Source organism: Daldinia loculata (genome assembly GCF_022478755.1).
Source record: "Daldinia loculata strain CBS 113971 unplaced genomic scaffold F4817scaffold_76, whole genome shotgun sequence".
NCBI lineage: Eukaryota > Fungi > Ascomycota > Sordariomycetes > Xylariales > Hypoxylaceae > Daldinia > Daldinia loculata.
In genome coordinates this window covers 109,726-126,858 of record NW_026054930.1, presented here as the reverse complement: position 1 = coordinate 126,858, position 17,133 = coordinate 109,726, and the positions used below count along the sequence as shown (strand labels likewise).

The 17,133-nt window shown below is 48.1% G+C and overlaps 4 protein-coding genes across 4 annotated transcripts; 2 read left to right on the top strand and 2 right to left on the bottom strand.

Moving 5' to 3' along the window:
- The first annotated feature begins 8,639 nt into the window (after nucleotides 1-8,639).
- On the top strand, nucleotides 8,640-10,331 carry F4817DRAFT_273833 (cyclin). The gene is made up of 2 exons (XM_049299466.1): nucleotides 8,640-9,076; nucleotides 9,185-10,331. The coding sequence occupies exons 1-2, from the start codon at nucleotides 8,885-8,887 to the stop codon at nucleotides 10,223-10,225; spliced, it is 1,233 nt and encodes a 410-aa protein (XP_049154718.1). The 5' UTR covers nucleotides 8,640-8,884; the 3' UTR covers nucleotides 10,226-10,331.
- Nucleotides 10,332-11,285: 954 nt separating this feature from the next.
- On the top strand, nucleotides 11,286-13,026 carry F4817DRAFT_273859 (uncharacterized protein). Its single transcript, XM_049299467.1, has one exon. The coding sequence runs from the start codon at nucleotides 11,762-11,764 to the stop codon at nucleotides 12,839-12,841; it is 1,080 nt and encodes a 359-aa protein (XP_049154717.1). The 5' UTR covers nucleotides 11,286-11,761; the 3' UTR covers nucleotides 12,842-13,026.
- A 482-nt stretch (nucleotides 13,027-13,508) lies between these two features.
- On the bottom strand, nucleotides 13,509-16,918 carry F4817DRAFT_351359 (uncharacterized protein). The gene has a single exon (XM_049305074.1). The coding sequence runs from the start codon at nucleotides 16,333-16,335 to the stop codon at nucleotides 13,834-13,836; it is 2,502 nt and encodes an 833-aa protein (XP_049154715.1). The 5' UTR covers nucleotides 16,336-16,918; the 3' UTR covers nucleotides 13,509-13,833.
- On the bottom strand, nucleotides 16,412-16,918 carry F4817DRAFT_273793 (uncharacterized protein). Its single transcript, XM_049299465.1, has one exon. It carries the CDS (start codon nucleotides 16,833-16,835, stop codon nucleotides 16,551-16,553), a length of 285 nt encoding a protein of 94 aa, XP_049154716.1. The 5' UTR covers nucleotides 16,836-16,918; the 3' UTR covers nucleotides 16,412-16,550.
- Nucleotides 16,919-17,133: the final 215 nt, after the last annotated feature.

Genomic DNA, 17,133 nt, shown 5'->3' with positions numbered 1-17,133 from the left:
ATCCTTGGCTGTCGGTGATCGTTTGTAACAAACGGTTGACGAGGTTGACGAATAGGGAAGACGAAGGGTGCGCAAAAAGCCTCACCTTCCGTGACGAACAGTTAACTCCGGTAAAATAAAAAGGAAACGAATCTAAGAGTAATATGTAACGGAAACTGTGACATATGATTACCTAATTAAGGACATTTGGACGAGGGTTAGTAACTGTACTTTGCACAAGATAGGTTAGGTAGGTATTACTAGTATTAGGTAAAAGATCTGGGTTGCATTAGATTGTTTTTATGCGTTCCACAGTTCCGTTCCGGCGGAATCACCAGCCTCATTGCGGCTTGACCCGAGAAAGCGGGCTAGGGCTTCTAGATCGTCCATCGAATCATTGTGTAACAATTAAAGTTGTATGATTTTTTATTAAATACATACCTCTTTATCCTATTCCTAATTATTACAAGTTCATGTTGCTGTTGGTGCGTAGGTACTATTTAGCATCTACCTACCTAGGTATTCCGCAAGCGGTCTGAGCACTGGAGCAGACCCCTAATTAGACCATGTCGTAAAAAATCACGTTGCATCCTTCACCGATTCCGAGGCAATATCGGGAATCAAGGATAACCTTACGACAGCGCACAGTTGTTAGGACAGTCACTAGATCAAATTCGGCCCCCCGGATGCACAGTACCTACGCCGCCCCCAACCTCACCCTTATTTTAAAGAGGAAAAAAGGGTATCGACAGCGCTACTAGAGTTGATCCAGACCCTTTACTACACATCATCGCGGTAAGGCCGGCTCCCGAGAATTTTGCTGCAAGTGCTGTCGACCAGGGAACCGGAGAGACTATTTCGTTATGACCGTAGTAAAGAGGATCCGTTGGTAAGAAAAATAGCATCTAACGTGCCGAACCCATCCATGGATGGTCCCGCGGCCCGCTTCGTGACTAAAGTGTTAGCTTAAAGAGCCTCTCCCATCGGTCCTTTGTAAAAAGTTTGCACCGCGTCGGCGGAGCTCCTTGAGAGAATCTGTCACTCGGACCCATGTGCCTAAATTTTCTACATAGTATACCGGTGCTTGGAGGGATGTTTGAAGAGTCTAGCTTCGGTAGCTCTACAATACAACTAAGGTGGACGAAGCGCTTTTCGGCGTGGAGTAGACCCGTTTCGCTATTCTCTATGATGGCATGAGGGGATAATCTAGGCCACGAGGTAAATTTGACAAAGTCAACTGCAAAGTCTGAGGAGGACCCGAGTGATTGTGACGCTGCACCCGATCATACATAACTAAGGTATGTAATGTAAGTATGTCTGGTACGGAAGCAGACGCGTGGGTATAAGCATGAAGCTAAAAGACAGCGGAGTACGAAGTAGACAGTTTGATCACTTAACCTAACTAGCAGTTTTAAATCTAGGGATCCTGTCTTAGTTCCTCACCGCTGGAGCCGAATCAGACGCATTAAACACCGACCTGCTGCTGTAGAGTTGTTCGGAAAAGAACGTCATCATCGCCTAGAAGCAGGGAGGTCCATTTGAGAAAATAGCAAATCGCATCTGTTGAAATCATAGAAATTTATGTTTTCAATGACGCTAGTTTGCCGACTTGCATGAGCTACTTGCGGTCTGTAAGATATTTCGGGTAATTCAAACTATCAGTCTATCGGTCAAGAGTTCGTACGGTGGATCGGAAAGCTTGCCGACCTTCTTACTCCATTCATCTTTGTGATAGGAGTATTTTGTTGAGGTTCGGAGCTAAGGAAAAAAAAAAGGTTATATCGATTATTGCATGTGTGTATAATTGTACAAATACGTCATTATCAAGTTTATGTAAATGTCCCCATTACAATGTGTTAGTAAGAGCATGTACATGCAAGCTCGCTTGTTACTCGCGTGGAGGATGCATCAATGCACAACTGCGGACCTAAGTTAAATGAACATTGAAAGCCGCTAATGACGAACGCGATGTATGTATAGCGCACAGTGCGTACCGGCGTTTGCGGTAAGGCTGAGCTAGATCGGCGGACGGGTGGGGGCTTCTTCCGAAGGACAAACCCGTTTTTACATTCTTGACGGTTCTGTGCGGCAGGAAATAACGACTGTTTTTTTTTTTTTTACAATCCGTAAATTCCTCGACGATGATTAATCTGAGAGGGGGCGTTATAGGACTTGTTCCCTCAAACCCCCTCTCGCTCTCGTATATGCGGAGATCTTCTAACCTAAGGACATCATTAAAAAAAACCAGGAGTAGTGAGAGCTAATTGCGCTACGTTGTACTAACTTCCACATCAGGTAATATATCCTTGCATGTGGCTTGCGCGCTTGTGGCGTCTGCAAGTTTCCCCTACCCTACCTATAAGTCCTGCATATATGAAGATACATGACGTACCTAAACCGGGAGATATTGATGGAATTTGAAATGATTGAATGTGGTTGCTTGAAATACCTGCATATTGGTTTTACTATTTTAAATCTATTTGATCGCGTTATCAGGAAAATCCCTCGCAAAGAGTAGAATACCCATCGTGCAGTTGAGATGGGGGGAGAAAGGTACCCATAGGTTTCAGGAAAGCAGCTCTTCCAAGGCTCTATTGGCTCCCAGCTCGTCTTCCACGTTTGCGGACAATCTGGATTGCTTAAGACTGTTTACGTATTGTCCCGTATTGGAACACATACGTAGACATTCCGTAGCTCTTCTAGGTAGGCAGAGTGATGCTAGATATGATTGGTTGGTTGATCTACAGCAGGCTTATCCCGCCATCCCTCTCTCTCTGAAGTGAGGGGCACGTTACGGTTTCTTGCCGATAAGAGAAAGTGATAATCAAGATGCCGTCGCGAATAAGAAGAAAATGTAAATTTTTTTTTTGATAGACTGATGAAATACACCGAACCACGGAAGTCAGCGCATATAACTTCATAGGAAATAAGCGGCGTCTTTGCTTAGTGGTAATATGAACGGTGGTAAGATACCTCGATCCGGGCCGCGATACAAGGCAGCAAGGCGTCGGTTAGCATACTGGTATATTACGCGGATGTCATATGCCTCCCGCCTTCGGCCGTGCAACAGCACGGCTACCGATAATAGCTAAACTGCAAATGCGATTATTTGGTAACACGCGCCGACCTTGTTCTAACTTCTGTGGGATCAAACGCTATCCGTACTATTTACGTTGATCAGCAAAACGCAGTCCTGATGCTCGCCTTATGATACGAGAAGCGAGAAATCATATATCCAATGCGACACGAAGCAAGGGTTAAAGTGGTAAGGCGACAGCTTGGCCGGAAACTTGTATGGATCGTGCCCCCCGAAACTATTATATCCGTCTCTAGTTGTAAGAACAGGAATAGCAATGTCCTATTGAAACTTAGTGCAATAAGACCATAGTAGCCGACGACGTTTTTGGCGGTCCTTGGAAATTACCGATAATTCATTAGGGCTTATTAGCGTTTATCGACTTACGGACAAGTCGACGTCTTATCCTTACCCCCGAGCTGTTAAGAGAAGCTGTTAAGAGAAGCTGTTAAGAGAAGCTGTTAAGAGGAGCTGTTAAGAGAAGCGCATGCATTACATAGGCTTAGGACAAGACAGAAGGCTTGTGATATCGTCATAATACCATATATTCTATGTAACAGACTTTTCATTCTCCACACGTCTCCTGTTACTGCACGTACGGAGACCGGGACGCGTGTGGGGGATGATGGCGCCGTATCGCAGCACCGTGATTGAACGATATGATATGTAAGGCCTCGGCCGGTACACCATCAAGATGAAGCAAGATGAAGTTGGACAGGATTGGGTAAGTAGAGCTGCAATCGGTGGGATGAGCAATGAGCTGTCCCACGGGGTGCGGGAGTACAGCAGCTATAGAAGCAATCAATTCATCCAATCATGCCTAGACCTTTCAGCCAACCAGCAACCCACCACGTCGGTATCATGGCCTTTTCTTTACTGGGCCGGCCTTTCATGCCATGTCTCTCTTATTCGAGCACTTAGACATGGCCATCTTCTTGATAGTTTGTTGACGTCGCGTTTTGTTTTTCTGGTCCCTCGATCGGTCTGTGGGAGGCTTTCTAACTATTGTATGCCGGCGGCCGTTGATAGCCTGCTCGGCTCCACGGCCTATTCGCAGCAACAGTTAGAACGCGATGATCTGACACGGTCGGACCATCGAACACGCATGCATAGTATACAAATTGCCATAGTTGTAGCATATAGGTAGCATAGTAGCCCTTGTGCTAACATACCTATGTAGGCCTACAAACCTAGGTAGTCCCCAAGACGGATTAATAGGTGGATGGAACAAGAAGGTGTGTTCTGCGTAACAAATAGGCTCTAGGGTAAGGTGAAGCGCAGGCAGCCTACCTAGTACGAATTGACGTGATGATGGGAGCCAGACGCAATAGGGGCTAGGATCCATTACACATGACACGCATGATAAATTGATTTTCCAGTCGTGTAAGACCGCGTCAGGAGATCTTGATTGGTTAGGAGCTTTCGACGATTTGGTTTGGTCGGCGCGACATCTGCCTTGTATTCTTGCAGATTTCCAGATTTCCAGATTTCCATGGGCTGAAATGGCGACACTAGCCCGAATGGAAGAATCCCTGCTCAGGTTTCTCCTTTGCAGCTCTATGCGATGCGAACAGGCGTAGGATTTGCTCTCAAGATTGAGAATAGTTAAGGGGCAATGAAACGGGATGTACGGAATACATATATACCTACATACCTACGTATATGTATTTACTGTGCCATGAAGATCGTATGTATGGCAATTCTCCCCTTTACATAGTACATACCTGGGTACCCAGGCAAATTCAATAGATATTATTAGCCTTACTAGGAAGCATCATCGGATGATTTGATGATGGCGAACGTAAATTATTACACGTTTTTGGTGTGCATTAGCATTATTGCTTACCAGGGCACGTCGGATCGACTTTACTGGCCTCATTCCTAAAGACCGATCTGCAGTAATTAATCATATCGAAAGTAAGTATTGTATGTAGGCTAACCGTATGCCATGTTCGTTATGTACTTAAAGCTGTATTCTCCATATGTCAACTGACGGGCGAGAAATACTACTGCGCCCTTCGTAGCTGAGTCCAATCGAGCTATGACTTCTACTCCTTCGGCTTCAAGCGAAACCTTCAAGCGAAACCGAGCCCTTGTTGGCAGTGACTTAACACCCTCAGAAGTATAAGTATAATTGAGAAGTGTCCGGTAATTTACGTATTCCAGGGGGTAATTAACGTTAAGGCAGCGTTAATGATCCGTTATTAAACAGTAACACAGTAAAGCTCTTTGGGTCGGAGCACGCATAAACACAGTGCGACTTCGATCCTCCGCTATTTCCATTTCGAATGGAACCGCTTCTATCGCGCTCAGTGCTTTCTGAAATCTTCCCACTGTGGCGCCTTAGCACTATGCTTAGCACTATGTACAGTTCGGAGTACTGTACGTTTTTGGTATGCGAATTTATTGCACTGTTCCATGTATGTATCGTCTGAATGTACGAAACTCTCTACGTAAGTTAGACTTATAAAAAAAAAATACAAGCTTGCACCTTGAGGATTGAGGTGGAGTGTCCACCCCATCATCCGAATTGTCATGCCCTGGTCGTAATAGCATAATTCCATGATGTTCATTCGACGATATGTACTTGATAAGTTATCTAGTGCTGCACATTACTGGTTTCCATCAGCGAAGAGGTGGCCGATAAAACGGCTAACTGCCCTAAAGAATGGCATTACGTGCATACACCTATCAAATCTCGAACTCCAGGGCTCTAAAAAGTTACAATGCATTATGCACACAAAGGCGTGTAAGGCCAGATGGTCTATATCGAAGAGACCGTTACGAAACAAACAAATACTCCACGGCTCACTCGTGACGAAGAAGGTCTTGATTCAGTAGACCCCTTACGCATGTGCAAGTATATACAAAGCAGATTGAAACCGCCTACAAGCATCATAGCAAGGAGAGCCTCAAACGACGTTCGATCAAATTTATAGTGCATACATATGCCTATCTACCGATATCTGCCATGTAAGTTTAGGTACACCATGTAAGGCTAGTCCTACGAGACAAATAGCCAACCAACAAGTCTAATACTTGCATCATAGCTAAACATTGAAATATCCATATGCATATTTGAGTCTGTTATTAAATTATATATCCCGAAAGTCTACCATACGGTAGCACCCGTACCGTCCAGTTTCGCGTACACATCCACGGCAGCCTCCCATCTTGAAAGTCGTCAGCACCAAGTTCATTGGGCGCTGCGAATAAGCGGTCTGATGTTATTGAGCAGCAATCAGCAGAGCTTGTTTATCGGCTGTCAAACCATGTAGCCCAAAAAGACGGCTTGGGCCTCGCAATCAATAGAAAAATCAACAGTCAACAACCAACTGGCCGTCGTTCAAAGCCTTTTGCTAAATCCGATGTGTATGATATGTATGTACCTCCAATCGAAGTAAGCTCCGCTAAGTACACGTAAAAATACACTTTAATGTTTCTATGTACACCGTTCCCGTACGTACGTGGACCCCGGCTACAGATCAAGGAATAAGGTTGAAACCCTACATGTGTAGTGTACATATCATGTAGTTATGTGTGTATATATGTACTTCTAAGGTTTACATGTGTACATAGCGTAGGCAGTGTGCTATGTAGGAAATTTGCTTGCTGCTTGCGACTTACAAGGTCCTTAGTTGCAAAGAAAGGGTGTGCAAGGTGCAGGCAGCAGGCTGCGTGTCAGGGAAAGAGCGTGTGTAGGTAGGTACGGAGAGAAGGACTGGAGGGAATAAGGACTAGAGGTACAAAAAGCCTGCTGGGGGGCACGCGAGCAAGCTGGGAAAATGTACTTGTACCTACCTGCAAGGCGGCCGTCGCCAACCCTTAAGCTAACCTTAGCAAATTCTCGAATCTCATAGGCTGTCGCGAGCGCGGTACCTTGTCTAGGCTCATCCTGGCCCCCCGGCCTCTTTCCTGCTGAGGCCCTGGGCCCTGTAAACCTGGTATACTTACCACTGTACCTGTGGATTTTATTACTGGTGCTTTTTTTCTTCTCGCTCTTTCGCACGCCGTTTCTACTTTTTGCGTGGATGCTCTGACCCGCGCTGGGGCCGATGTCTTAAAAGTACCTGTTAAACCAATCCATCTCTTCCAATCCTTTTTCATCTCCTCCATCCTCCTCCAACTTGAGGCCATCTCCTAACTCTCTCCTTCCTTTCCTCGTCCTCTTTATCCGATCCATTCATTTTCCTCCTCCACGACACTTATCCTTACTATCGTCTCCTTGTCCATTTCAAGGAGGAAAGGAGGAGAGAGAAATCCCGGGCCTTTACGACAGCGCAAGACGAACAGGGTAGAGCCGAGATAATAGCAGAAGAAAGAGGGAGAGACGCAAGTCAAATAGATGAAGAGAGAAGCAAAAAAAATTTAGGGTTTTTTGCTTTAGAACTTCGATAATTTTATCCTCTTCAGAAATCCTTCCAGGTAATAACCAATATTTCTGGAATTCGAATTCCTTAGGTCTTTTTTATCTGACCAGGAATCTCTCCCAATTACCACCAAAAACACCCTCCCTACCTCAACTTCATCCCGTCCATCAACCCCCCCCCCTTCTTTAATCCGTCAAGGCGGTTCGACTCCCTCTATCCCGCCCCGTTCTCCATTCCTCGACCCGAGCACCCTTCATCTCTCCCCCCTCCGCTCAATTAGATCGCCCCAAGGAGAATAGTCTTGTCTAGCTTGCTGGGCAGACACAAGGCAATTCGAATCTCCTAATTCTCCCTCGTGCCAACGGTACCAGGAATCTGACTCTGGCTCATCGCAATTACTCCAGAAGAATATCGGTATTAGACTCCACACCGAGTCTACTACTGATTCGAGGATCTCATCCACGAGCCCTACATGAACCCAGTCGCTCGACTATAATCCATTAGAAGCGTGCAAGTGCAAAGGTACGTTTGAGAAGATAGCATTATATCCCAAAAAGGAAGAGAAGGAAAAAAGAGAGTATTTTGCGAAAACTCGAAAAGATTCATATTCTGATATTGGTTCCCTCCCTGCGCAGGTACATACCGACGGTCCACCTACAGTGTTCCAACGGTGTACTCGAACACTCACGCACGCTTCAATCCGCGCCGTCGAGCAGAAAACGCTTGCCCTCGTGGGACTCGTTAACTCGCTGTTCCCACCAAGTTCGTTCAGGAATCACCTAATTTCCTGTGATTAATCGTGGCGGTAAGGGAGACCCTTCTTCAGCGAAATTATAACACAGACCAACGTCATTTTGTATGCACGTATGCTGCATTAAATACTCCATCGAGGATCAATTGCCTGCCAGACGTTTTGCTGCGTGCCAGGAACAGATCCCCACATCATTGTCCCTCGAATCAGAATGCTTGGTGTTCTGCCCCTGATCGTGTGGTTCCAGAAGACCGTGCCCTGTTCCGCCTGGCCTGGTTTTGGTCCATCATGTCTCTCCTTGTTCTCAATTGGGCCATTGGTTTTTGACGCTAATACTTTTCCACTCCAGAGCCTTTTACTCGACGTCTCTTTTTTAACGGCCGCACCTCCGGCCCTCTTTCACCTCAACATTTCACCGTCTTTCGGCAGCCATTCGGCCATAGTCATTCCTTAATTTTTTTCGTCTTTTACTGCGTACAGTTCATCACGCTCATTAATATCGTAATAATCGTGTCGTTCGTCACAGCCGGAATAATACACTCTTTCGACTTCCTCCTGCGACGACCACTCTAATACACTACACTCCTTCCACTGCACCAAGATTCCTGGAGAACCTAATCGTCACTCTTTTTTAAAGATCACGTCCCAGTATCGAACCTACCCGACGATATCACTCTTACCGCAGTTTACTCAACCAATCCCATCACCATGGCCTACTCAAACTCAACCGACTGTGGTTTCTTCGTCGAATCCGATGAGCCTCGACAACCTCGAATCAGCATGAAGGATGCGGCAAAGATGCTAGCCCGAAACAGGCAAGAGATGATTGCCAACGAGTTATCCCGCCTAGCCGGCGACGAGTATCTCGAGGATGTCATGCAGCACATGAGGCACATGGAGGTTGGTGTTTTAATATTACTATCCCCACTTATTTCCCTATCCAAGTATCCCGAATAGTACAATGATGGTGGTTGGTATGTGTACTCTTGTGGCTAACGATTAGAATAGGACGAGACGCTACCGGATGCCAATCTGATTGACATGCAGCGAGAGATCCAATGGTTCATGAGGCCTTACCTGATTGACTTTTTAATCGAGGCTCATGCTGCATTCGCGCTCCTGCCGGAGACCCTGTTTCTGACTGTGAACTTGTTAGATCGGTACTGTTCAAAGCGAGTGGTGTATAAGCAGCACTATCAGTTAGTCGGATGCGCCGCCCTTCTCATTGCTGCCAAGTATGGCGACAAGAAAGATCGGGTACCCCAAATCAACGAGCTGAACAATATGTGTTGTGGTCTTTACGATTCGGGAATGTTCACGCAGATGGAGATGCATGTCCTTAATACGCTCGAGTGGACTATCGGACACCCGACTGTCGACTTCTTTACGCAACTTATCGTCGCCGAGGAAGCCGATGACCGCGAAGTTGAGCACATGGCTGCTTATCTTTGCGAAATTGCATTGTACCATCGAGACTTTGTTTCTACGAAGCCGTCGATTATGGCACGTGCCTCGCTCGCTCTCGCACGTGCGATACTTGGACGACCCGAAGTCAACGACGGCGAATGGGATCATGTGGAGAACGTTACGGTCCTCGCTCTATCTCAGCACTTGCATCAGCCATCAGTTACGTTGTCAAGGAAGTATTCATCTCACCACCTCTCTCGCGTCTCTGGAAAGCTTGCCGAGTTTCTTGCACAGCAAGCAGCTATTTCCCGTCGAGCGCAAGGCCCACCCTCGCCTCCCGCGGAGCCCACTCTGTCAACGCAACACCCCAGCATATATAGCACTCCTCAAAAAGGACACGGTGCCGCCATTGGTGTCGCGGATGGATATCTGACCCCACCTATCACGCCCGACGGTGTTAACTTTGGTGTTGTCACAGACCCAATGAACAAATATGTCCCGCCCAGGTGTCCGGTCACTCCTACACCTCAACCTCCCAGTGCGACCGGGTATCCTCAGCAGCAGCAGCAGCCGCAGCAGCCCCCCGCGCAGCAGTACTCTAACTATTCATACGAGGAATACAGTGGCCCGATGGTTTCGTGATGGTTGCCATAGCTTGGACAGCATCTACGGATTCGAAGTAGATTCACCTTATCAATTCTATCATACGAACAACAACTCGTTTTTGAGACTTATCGCATGGATGTTTATTATTGGAAGAAAAAAAGATTGTTGCATAATTGACGGTTTAGGTTCATCTCCATGGCATCAGCGACTTGTTTTTATTTTCAAATTTTTATTTTCTTTTTTCTCAGTCATACCCATTGAGCGTGCCGTTGTTGCGTCAACCACTTAAGCGAACGATTGTCGTCCAAAAAAATCTGATTTCTCCTTCCTGTGAGTTCGGGCGTTTTTTCAATATCGATCCGAGTACAGAAGACGGCGCGCCAAATTGAAGCACCAAAAGCTACGGAGCGTTGAGATGGAGCAATACATAAGACGGGAGAGGCTGGATGTGGAGAGAAAAAAAAACTGGCAATTTGTGAACAATGGGAGGATGGCGAAATTAGGGGCGCATGTGCAGTGGCGCGAGTACAGGCGAGCAATTCGTCAATTGCTTTCGAAATGTTGAGTGGTTTCGACTCGCCTCGCGCGGTCAAGGACCTGCGAAAGTAATATTGAGGCATGCCGCACGATACGATACACGGTTCGACTCCCTCATGCCGGGAGTATCTTAATTCTTGTGGAGGACGTTTGCTGCGGAATACCCTTGGCACTTTGGACGATACCTTAGATGGCTCTTCGTTCTCATCGTCGACTCTATGTCACATAGTATGCCTGCCGCGGCCGTAAATAAAACGGAAAAGAGTAAAAAATCTCTACAAAATTTGTCACTTTTTTTTTGGTTTAATTTTACGTGATTTTGTGTATATTCTTGGAATGTCCTGGCGTCATTTTAAAACCCCTGAGACGCCGGAAGGGTAGGTGGTCCGAGCTATCAACTCGAAATGACTTGAATAACCGATATCCACCTTCGATTCCTTCGCATAAGCAAAAACCCACCTATTTTCCCCTGGAGGCAATAAACTAATGCAAGTGGACGGCTTTGTCCCGTAACGAAGCAGCAAGATAGATTATGATTTACCACGCATAATAATGCAGCATTCGACGCATTGGTTCCTCCTTACCGCCATTTCGGCCACTCAGGCTCACCTGTCATAGCTGAATTTGGAAAAATGGAATAATGGAAAAATGGAATAATGGAAAAATGGAACATCCAAATCGCGATTTACCCTTGTCGAATCATCTAGCCCAGTAGAATTTAAGTCAAATCCATCGTCTACAATAGCCCATCCATCTAACCTTGCGGAACGTAAGAGATAAGTCGAGAAGATAGTAGTGAAGCACTCCAAGGGAAGAGAATTTGCTACCACGGCGAAGATGACTGCAGACCAGAGTTAGGCGCCTTTGTCTTGGCTATGTAATTAGGCAACCAACGTAGGAAGACAAGGAGCCCCCAAATGTTAAAATACGAACCCAGCCTCAGCTGGGGATGACGCATCTTACGGCGTACATGCATTACAACTACTGCGGAATAGATACACAGCAGGTAACTAGCTACCTTACCAACCCGCAACCATGAGACGAAACCACAAGCAGAATATACCATCTCAGTCAGTAGCAGCGAAATCAAGGGCAGAGCAAGGCGTGGCCACCGCTACCGCTACCGCTCCCCTGCTACTAGACGAATACATACGGCGAGTCGTCGGCTCCTCTTCCTCCTCCTCCTCCTCCACCTTCCCAACACAGCATAGATCATCGCCTGCGATCCTCGAGCGCGGCCGCACAAACCACGTCCTGCTGTACAACGGGTGCTTCAACCCGCCGCACCGCGGACACCTCGCGCAGCTGGTCCACGCGCTCCGGCACGCGGGCCCGGGCCTGAATGTCGTAGGCGCAGTGGTCCTCGTGGCGGACGACTTGTATCTCAAGTGGAAGCTTGCCGGGCAGCGCGGGGCGCTGAGTCTCAGGCTGAGGCAGCGGGTTCGGCTTTGGGAGGAGGAGCTTGCGCTGATGGCGGAGGAGGAGGGGCGGCGGTGCTGGGTGCTCTCGGAGACGCTGTGGCCTGGGCACGCGGATAGACTGGACCGGCTTTTTGGGGAGGATGGGGTCGATGTTGAGTTTGTGAGGCTTGCTGGCGGGGATAAGGTGCGTGTTGCGGCGGTGGAGCATGGGCTGTGGGGGTGTCGGAGTGTGATTACGACGGATGTTAGTCGGCCGGTTGATTTTTACTCTAGCAGTAGTGTCGGCGATGTTGCTTTGTCGATGCCGATGCCGCTGCCGCTGAGCCGTCATGGTGAATGGAAGAGGGTGGTGGTGGTGGGAGAGAGGCAAGGGGAGGACGGAAGGGACGAAGGGGTTGGCAGTGAGACGCTCACGACCAAGTCCACGGTTATATCATCATCATCATCATCTTCAACTTCGACATCCGTCCCACAACCCAGCAGAAACATATGGACCTGCAGCCACGGCCATTATAACGTCCGGTTCGTCGCCAGCAGCCACGACGAGCGCGTCGACCCGGATCTAAGCTCGACCAAGATCCGCGGCATCGTAGCCGCCGCCAAGAAGCTCGATGTCGACCAGCTCGAGGAGAAACTACGGGGTATAGCGCTTAGCCCGGGGCTGCTGGCGCGGTATATTAAGGAGGCTAGGTGAGGGGGTAACGAGTCGTAGGTAAGGAACAACACTCAGGCAGTAGGAATCAGAAACAAGATATGCCTCCATTGTTGAGGCTCTCCTAGCACACCATTACATTTACCTATACCTTCGACCATACTCATTTGCCAGTGTTATCTCCAGACAAGTAATCCCAAAAGAATTAATCATTTCTACCCACATATGTATTTCAGCCCAGGTAAACCTAACATTTCAATTACAGACGTACATAGGTAGTTCCTACCATGCTCCCAGAGCAACCAGCCTAGAAACTTGTAAGTAACAGCGAGGCCGAATCAAGCATACGTCTTGATCATTGACTACAAATTGAATCTACGAAATATCATGTACATCATAGCATATAATCATTTATAGCATGAGAAACTTTCTAGTAAAAAAAGGGTTGCTTAATATTGAACTATGACGAATATTTTCCTTCTGCCAACCCCTTTCCCGCCTTACAAAGGGCGACCACCAACCCCTCTTAGTCGCTCTATTTTCTCCCCTACCTAAACCCCCTACATACCTAGGTATAGATCAGGATGAGTTTCTTTGCAATATAGTTCTTCAGAATACGGAATAAAAACGTGCAAGTCGAAAGAAAGTATTCTGAAGAAACGTAATAATAATCACAATACTGAACCTTACATTGGAATCGTTACCTTTTACAATATCCAAGTAATAGTAAGGGATAAGTTGTTTTCTATTCATTAGCTATACTAATAGTACTTTCGTCCGACATCCCCTACAGCTTAAGTCTAGCATAGTCGTGATTGTATGAAGCACTGTGCCGGCTCCCAAAAGACGAAATTCCAACTCCAAAAAGTTCCAAAAAGTTCCAAAAAGGACAAGGTGACCGTCTCACCCTTTGATAAATAGTATGATAACCTCCCCAGTCGTAATGTTTTCAAGTTTTTCGTAGTTCTAATATCCCACTTTCCTCTTTCTATTTTCTATCACGGTTTCCTTATGATCATGTTCCTATTTTCCTTTTACCAAATCCACACTGGGCGGATTCGCTGCCACCGCGGATCCACTGACGTTGAAGTACTAGTGACGGTGACGGTATTAGTGATGATGGTGGTACTAGTGACGGTAGTGGGTACCTCTTCAACCTCTAGCTCAAATGTGCTGGACGACTCCCCGTGATTTTTCATATCATCTTGTATCATAGTAGTCGGCCCTTTCTCACCGTCGGGCTCTGTCCATGCAATCATAGAAGCCAATGTTGTCATCGAAGAAGGGCGAAACCCGCCGTAGGGAACCGCGCCAGGAGGTAATGTAAAACTGGATGTCTGCGTGTTAGCTGCCTCCGGACTCGACCCCACACCGCCGACGTTGAGATCCGATGTTGTCGGCTGGGCTTCACCGCCGTTAGTTCCAGTCGGCGCCGTATTTGCGTTTGAGCCCGGTGCGGTCAACACAGAGCTCCCCCCAGTATTAGGGCTTGATTGCGTCCCTAAACCTTGCCCGTTAGGCGTGGGACCTCCATTCATCGACGGATTGAAGGTTGGGTTGGACCCTGAACTGGCCGGGTTGCTATTTTCATTCCCTCCGTTTCCGGTAGATCGCGTGCCTTGTCCTTGTGTGTTAGACCCACCGCCCCCATTCGCCCAGGGGCTTGGAGTAGGGCTGAAGCCCAGTGTTGAAGGGGTGCCATTGCCAATGCCCCCGTTGCTTGATGTATTTGGAGTAGCCAGCGCATTTGTGGCTGTACTTGGACTTCCCAATCCGCTGTTAGGTGACGTAGCTGGACCTTGACTTTGGATACCACCTAGGTTGGAGTTCCCATTGTTGTCTGACGAGTTACAGTTTGGATCGGTAGATCCCGAAGTACACGAGTTACCGTTTGAACCACTATTCGGGCTTGATATGGTCGACTGGCTTTGGTCCCCTAGAGTAGCTCCGCCCCCATTATTTGGTATCGAAGAACTTGGATTGTTACTAGTCTGTGGATTGGAACCTACCCCGCCGTTACCGTTTGGTGAAGCGCTTGCTTGCGGTATGTGGGGTGTTGTAGAGCCTCCGTTATCCCCACCTCCGAATGAACGGCAAGCCGGATCATTCGAACCTTGTGTACAAACTCCAGATATTCCGCCATTGTTTGATGGGTTACTATTAGGGCTGGGGGTAGCTGATCCATTACCAGGGCTGGGAGACGTCTGCCCTGGGTTGGAATTGCTTCCTGCTGAATTGGCTGTAGGGCTAGGAGATGAACTCCCTTGTCCTTCACCCATAGACGTCTGTGCCGGGATCCCACCATTACTTGATTGGTGAATAGTTCCCTCAGCCTGGCTAGGTGAAGTTTGACCCTGGTTACTACCACTTCTAGGTGAACTATCTGTAGGACTCGAGCCGGCTGATTCATGACTTTGGCCAGGTGTTTGCCCGGAATGACTATTGTCACTTGATTGATTACTATTAGGACTTGGGGTTGCTGCTCCTTGGCCCTGGCCGTTCGGGCTGGTAGCAGACACACCGGAATTACTACCAGCTGTACCAGCAGAAGGAGCTGAGCCGAGACCACCATTTTGGCTTGGCATACTTCCGTTAGAAGGCGAACCGTGCCCTGATCCCGTGGGGTTCATATCGCCTCCATTATTTGGTGAAGTATTCAAGCTAGAACCAATAGTTGGACCTCCACTCATTCCATCGTTTGAGGCTGAACTGGGTCTACCACCTTGACCGAAGCTGCCGCTACCAGCTCCGTTAGTTGCTGAGCTAGGGCTGGCCCCTGAGTTTCCATTTGGAGATACTGTTAGGCTACTTCCCGGTGTAGTTGGACTTGGCCCCATGTCTCCATTTGTGTTTGAAGATGATCCACCGCTCCCAAAACCTGGGGTGGTTCCGCTATTATTGGGCGGTGAGTTACCGTTACCGCCGTTACCCCTAGGTGAAGTCGGACCAACGGCGGAGCCCCCGCTTGGAAATGATCCTGGTTCTTCTGTACACCGCCCCGAGGTGACGCCACCGCCTCCATTCGGCGGTGTTGCCGAGGCGCCTGGAATAGAACCTCTGTTCGCACTTGTAGGTACCGCCGAATTTGAGCCCAAATTATTAGGCAGCTCTCCCTGTGGTTGTCGTGTCTTGTGCCCAAATTGACTAACCAATTGACTCATATCTGCATCAGGAGGAGGGAATACTACCGCCGGTCCCGTAACCACTGTTTGAGCAACGCCACCCACGTTCATAGATATGATCTCGGGTAGTTTTGCGGTCGCGGGTAGAGGTTGGGGACCCGCACTAGCCCAACCATGGGCTTGGTTGTCGGAACTGTAACAACTGAGCGCGTCGTTGCCACCGCAGGCTTGCCCAGAGTCACCTGTACATGAAACTGAGCATACAGAATCGTCGAGCTTCTGTGTACCATTGAGAAAGTTTCCGCAGTAGCAGCTGTCACCGTTTTCGGTACCCGCCATAAGAAAGCCATGACCTATGCAGTGCTGAACACACCCTTCGTTAGTCAGAGGACCTAAATTGAGAAGTGGTTCCATGTTGAACGCCCGATTGTCAGCTTGGTCAGCCCAGCAGCCACAGTAGCCCCAGCCTGAAGCTTCTCTGGGACTTTTTGGACTCGGCGTGATAGGGCCTGACTCCGTTGGTTGTGTCGGGCTTGATTGAGAGGGGTTCCTAGGTGAGGAGACTGTAGACGATATGATTCCAGGGCCATTCGTAGCTGGTCCGCTTGATCCTGCGCATGTCTCCGGACCTAGAGTTGGTTGGGGGACACAGAACCATCCTCCGTCGCAATGAGCACAAGGCCAACCAAACCCGCAAGGTGCAGGCTGTGCCGGAGTCTGAAGAGGCGGGCAGAACCACCCGTCGAGACATTCGTGACAAGTATAACCGGAGCCAGGACATGGTCCTCGAGAATCAGGAATCCCAGACAGAGAGGTAGTAGTAGCACTGCCAACACCGCCAGCATTTGGGCAATGGCAAGTCGGAGAAACACATTCAGGGCAAGGCGGGTTAGTTGAGCACGGCTGATTGGCATAGACGGGGAGGGTAGGAATTCTACCGGCTCTGTACGCTTGTTAATTATGTAGGATTTTCTAATACCTCTGGACAACTTACAAGAAGATCGTCTCAGTTAATGTCGAATGGCAATCCTCTATCACGGTGACTATCCTATCGGCTAATACAAGTGAGTGTGGATTATTAAGAATCTGAGGAATAGCTATAGAACCTACCATGAGTAGCGACTGTCTCGAGAATGATTTCCAAACGCGATAGTACGGGTGTTGTCAACGATAGTTGAGAACTAGTCGTAGCTGGATCGTCCGAAGTAACAG

Coding starts and splice junctions, on each gene's coding strand:
- F4817DRAFT_273793 (XM_049299465.1), bottom strand. CDS start 16,835: ATGCCAATCAGCCGTGCTCAACTAACCCGCCTTGCCCTGAATGTGTTT.
- F4817DRAFT_273859 (XM_049299467.1), top strand. CDS start 11,762: ATGAGACGAAACCACAAGCAGAATATACCATCTCAGTCAGTAGCAGCG.
- F4817DRAFT_351359 (XM_049305074.1), bottom strand. CDS start 16,335: ATGGAACCACTTCTCAATTTAGGTCCTCTGACTAACGAAGGGTGTGTT.
- F4817DRAFT_273833 (XM_049299466.1), top strand. CDS start 8,885: ATGGCCTACTCAAACTCAACCGACTGTGGTTTCTTCGTCGAATCCGAT. Junction 9,077..9,184: donor AGCACATGAGGCACATGGAG/GTTGGTGTTTTA, acceptor CGATTAGAATAG/GACGAGACGCTACCGGATGC.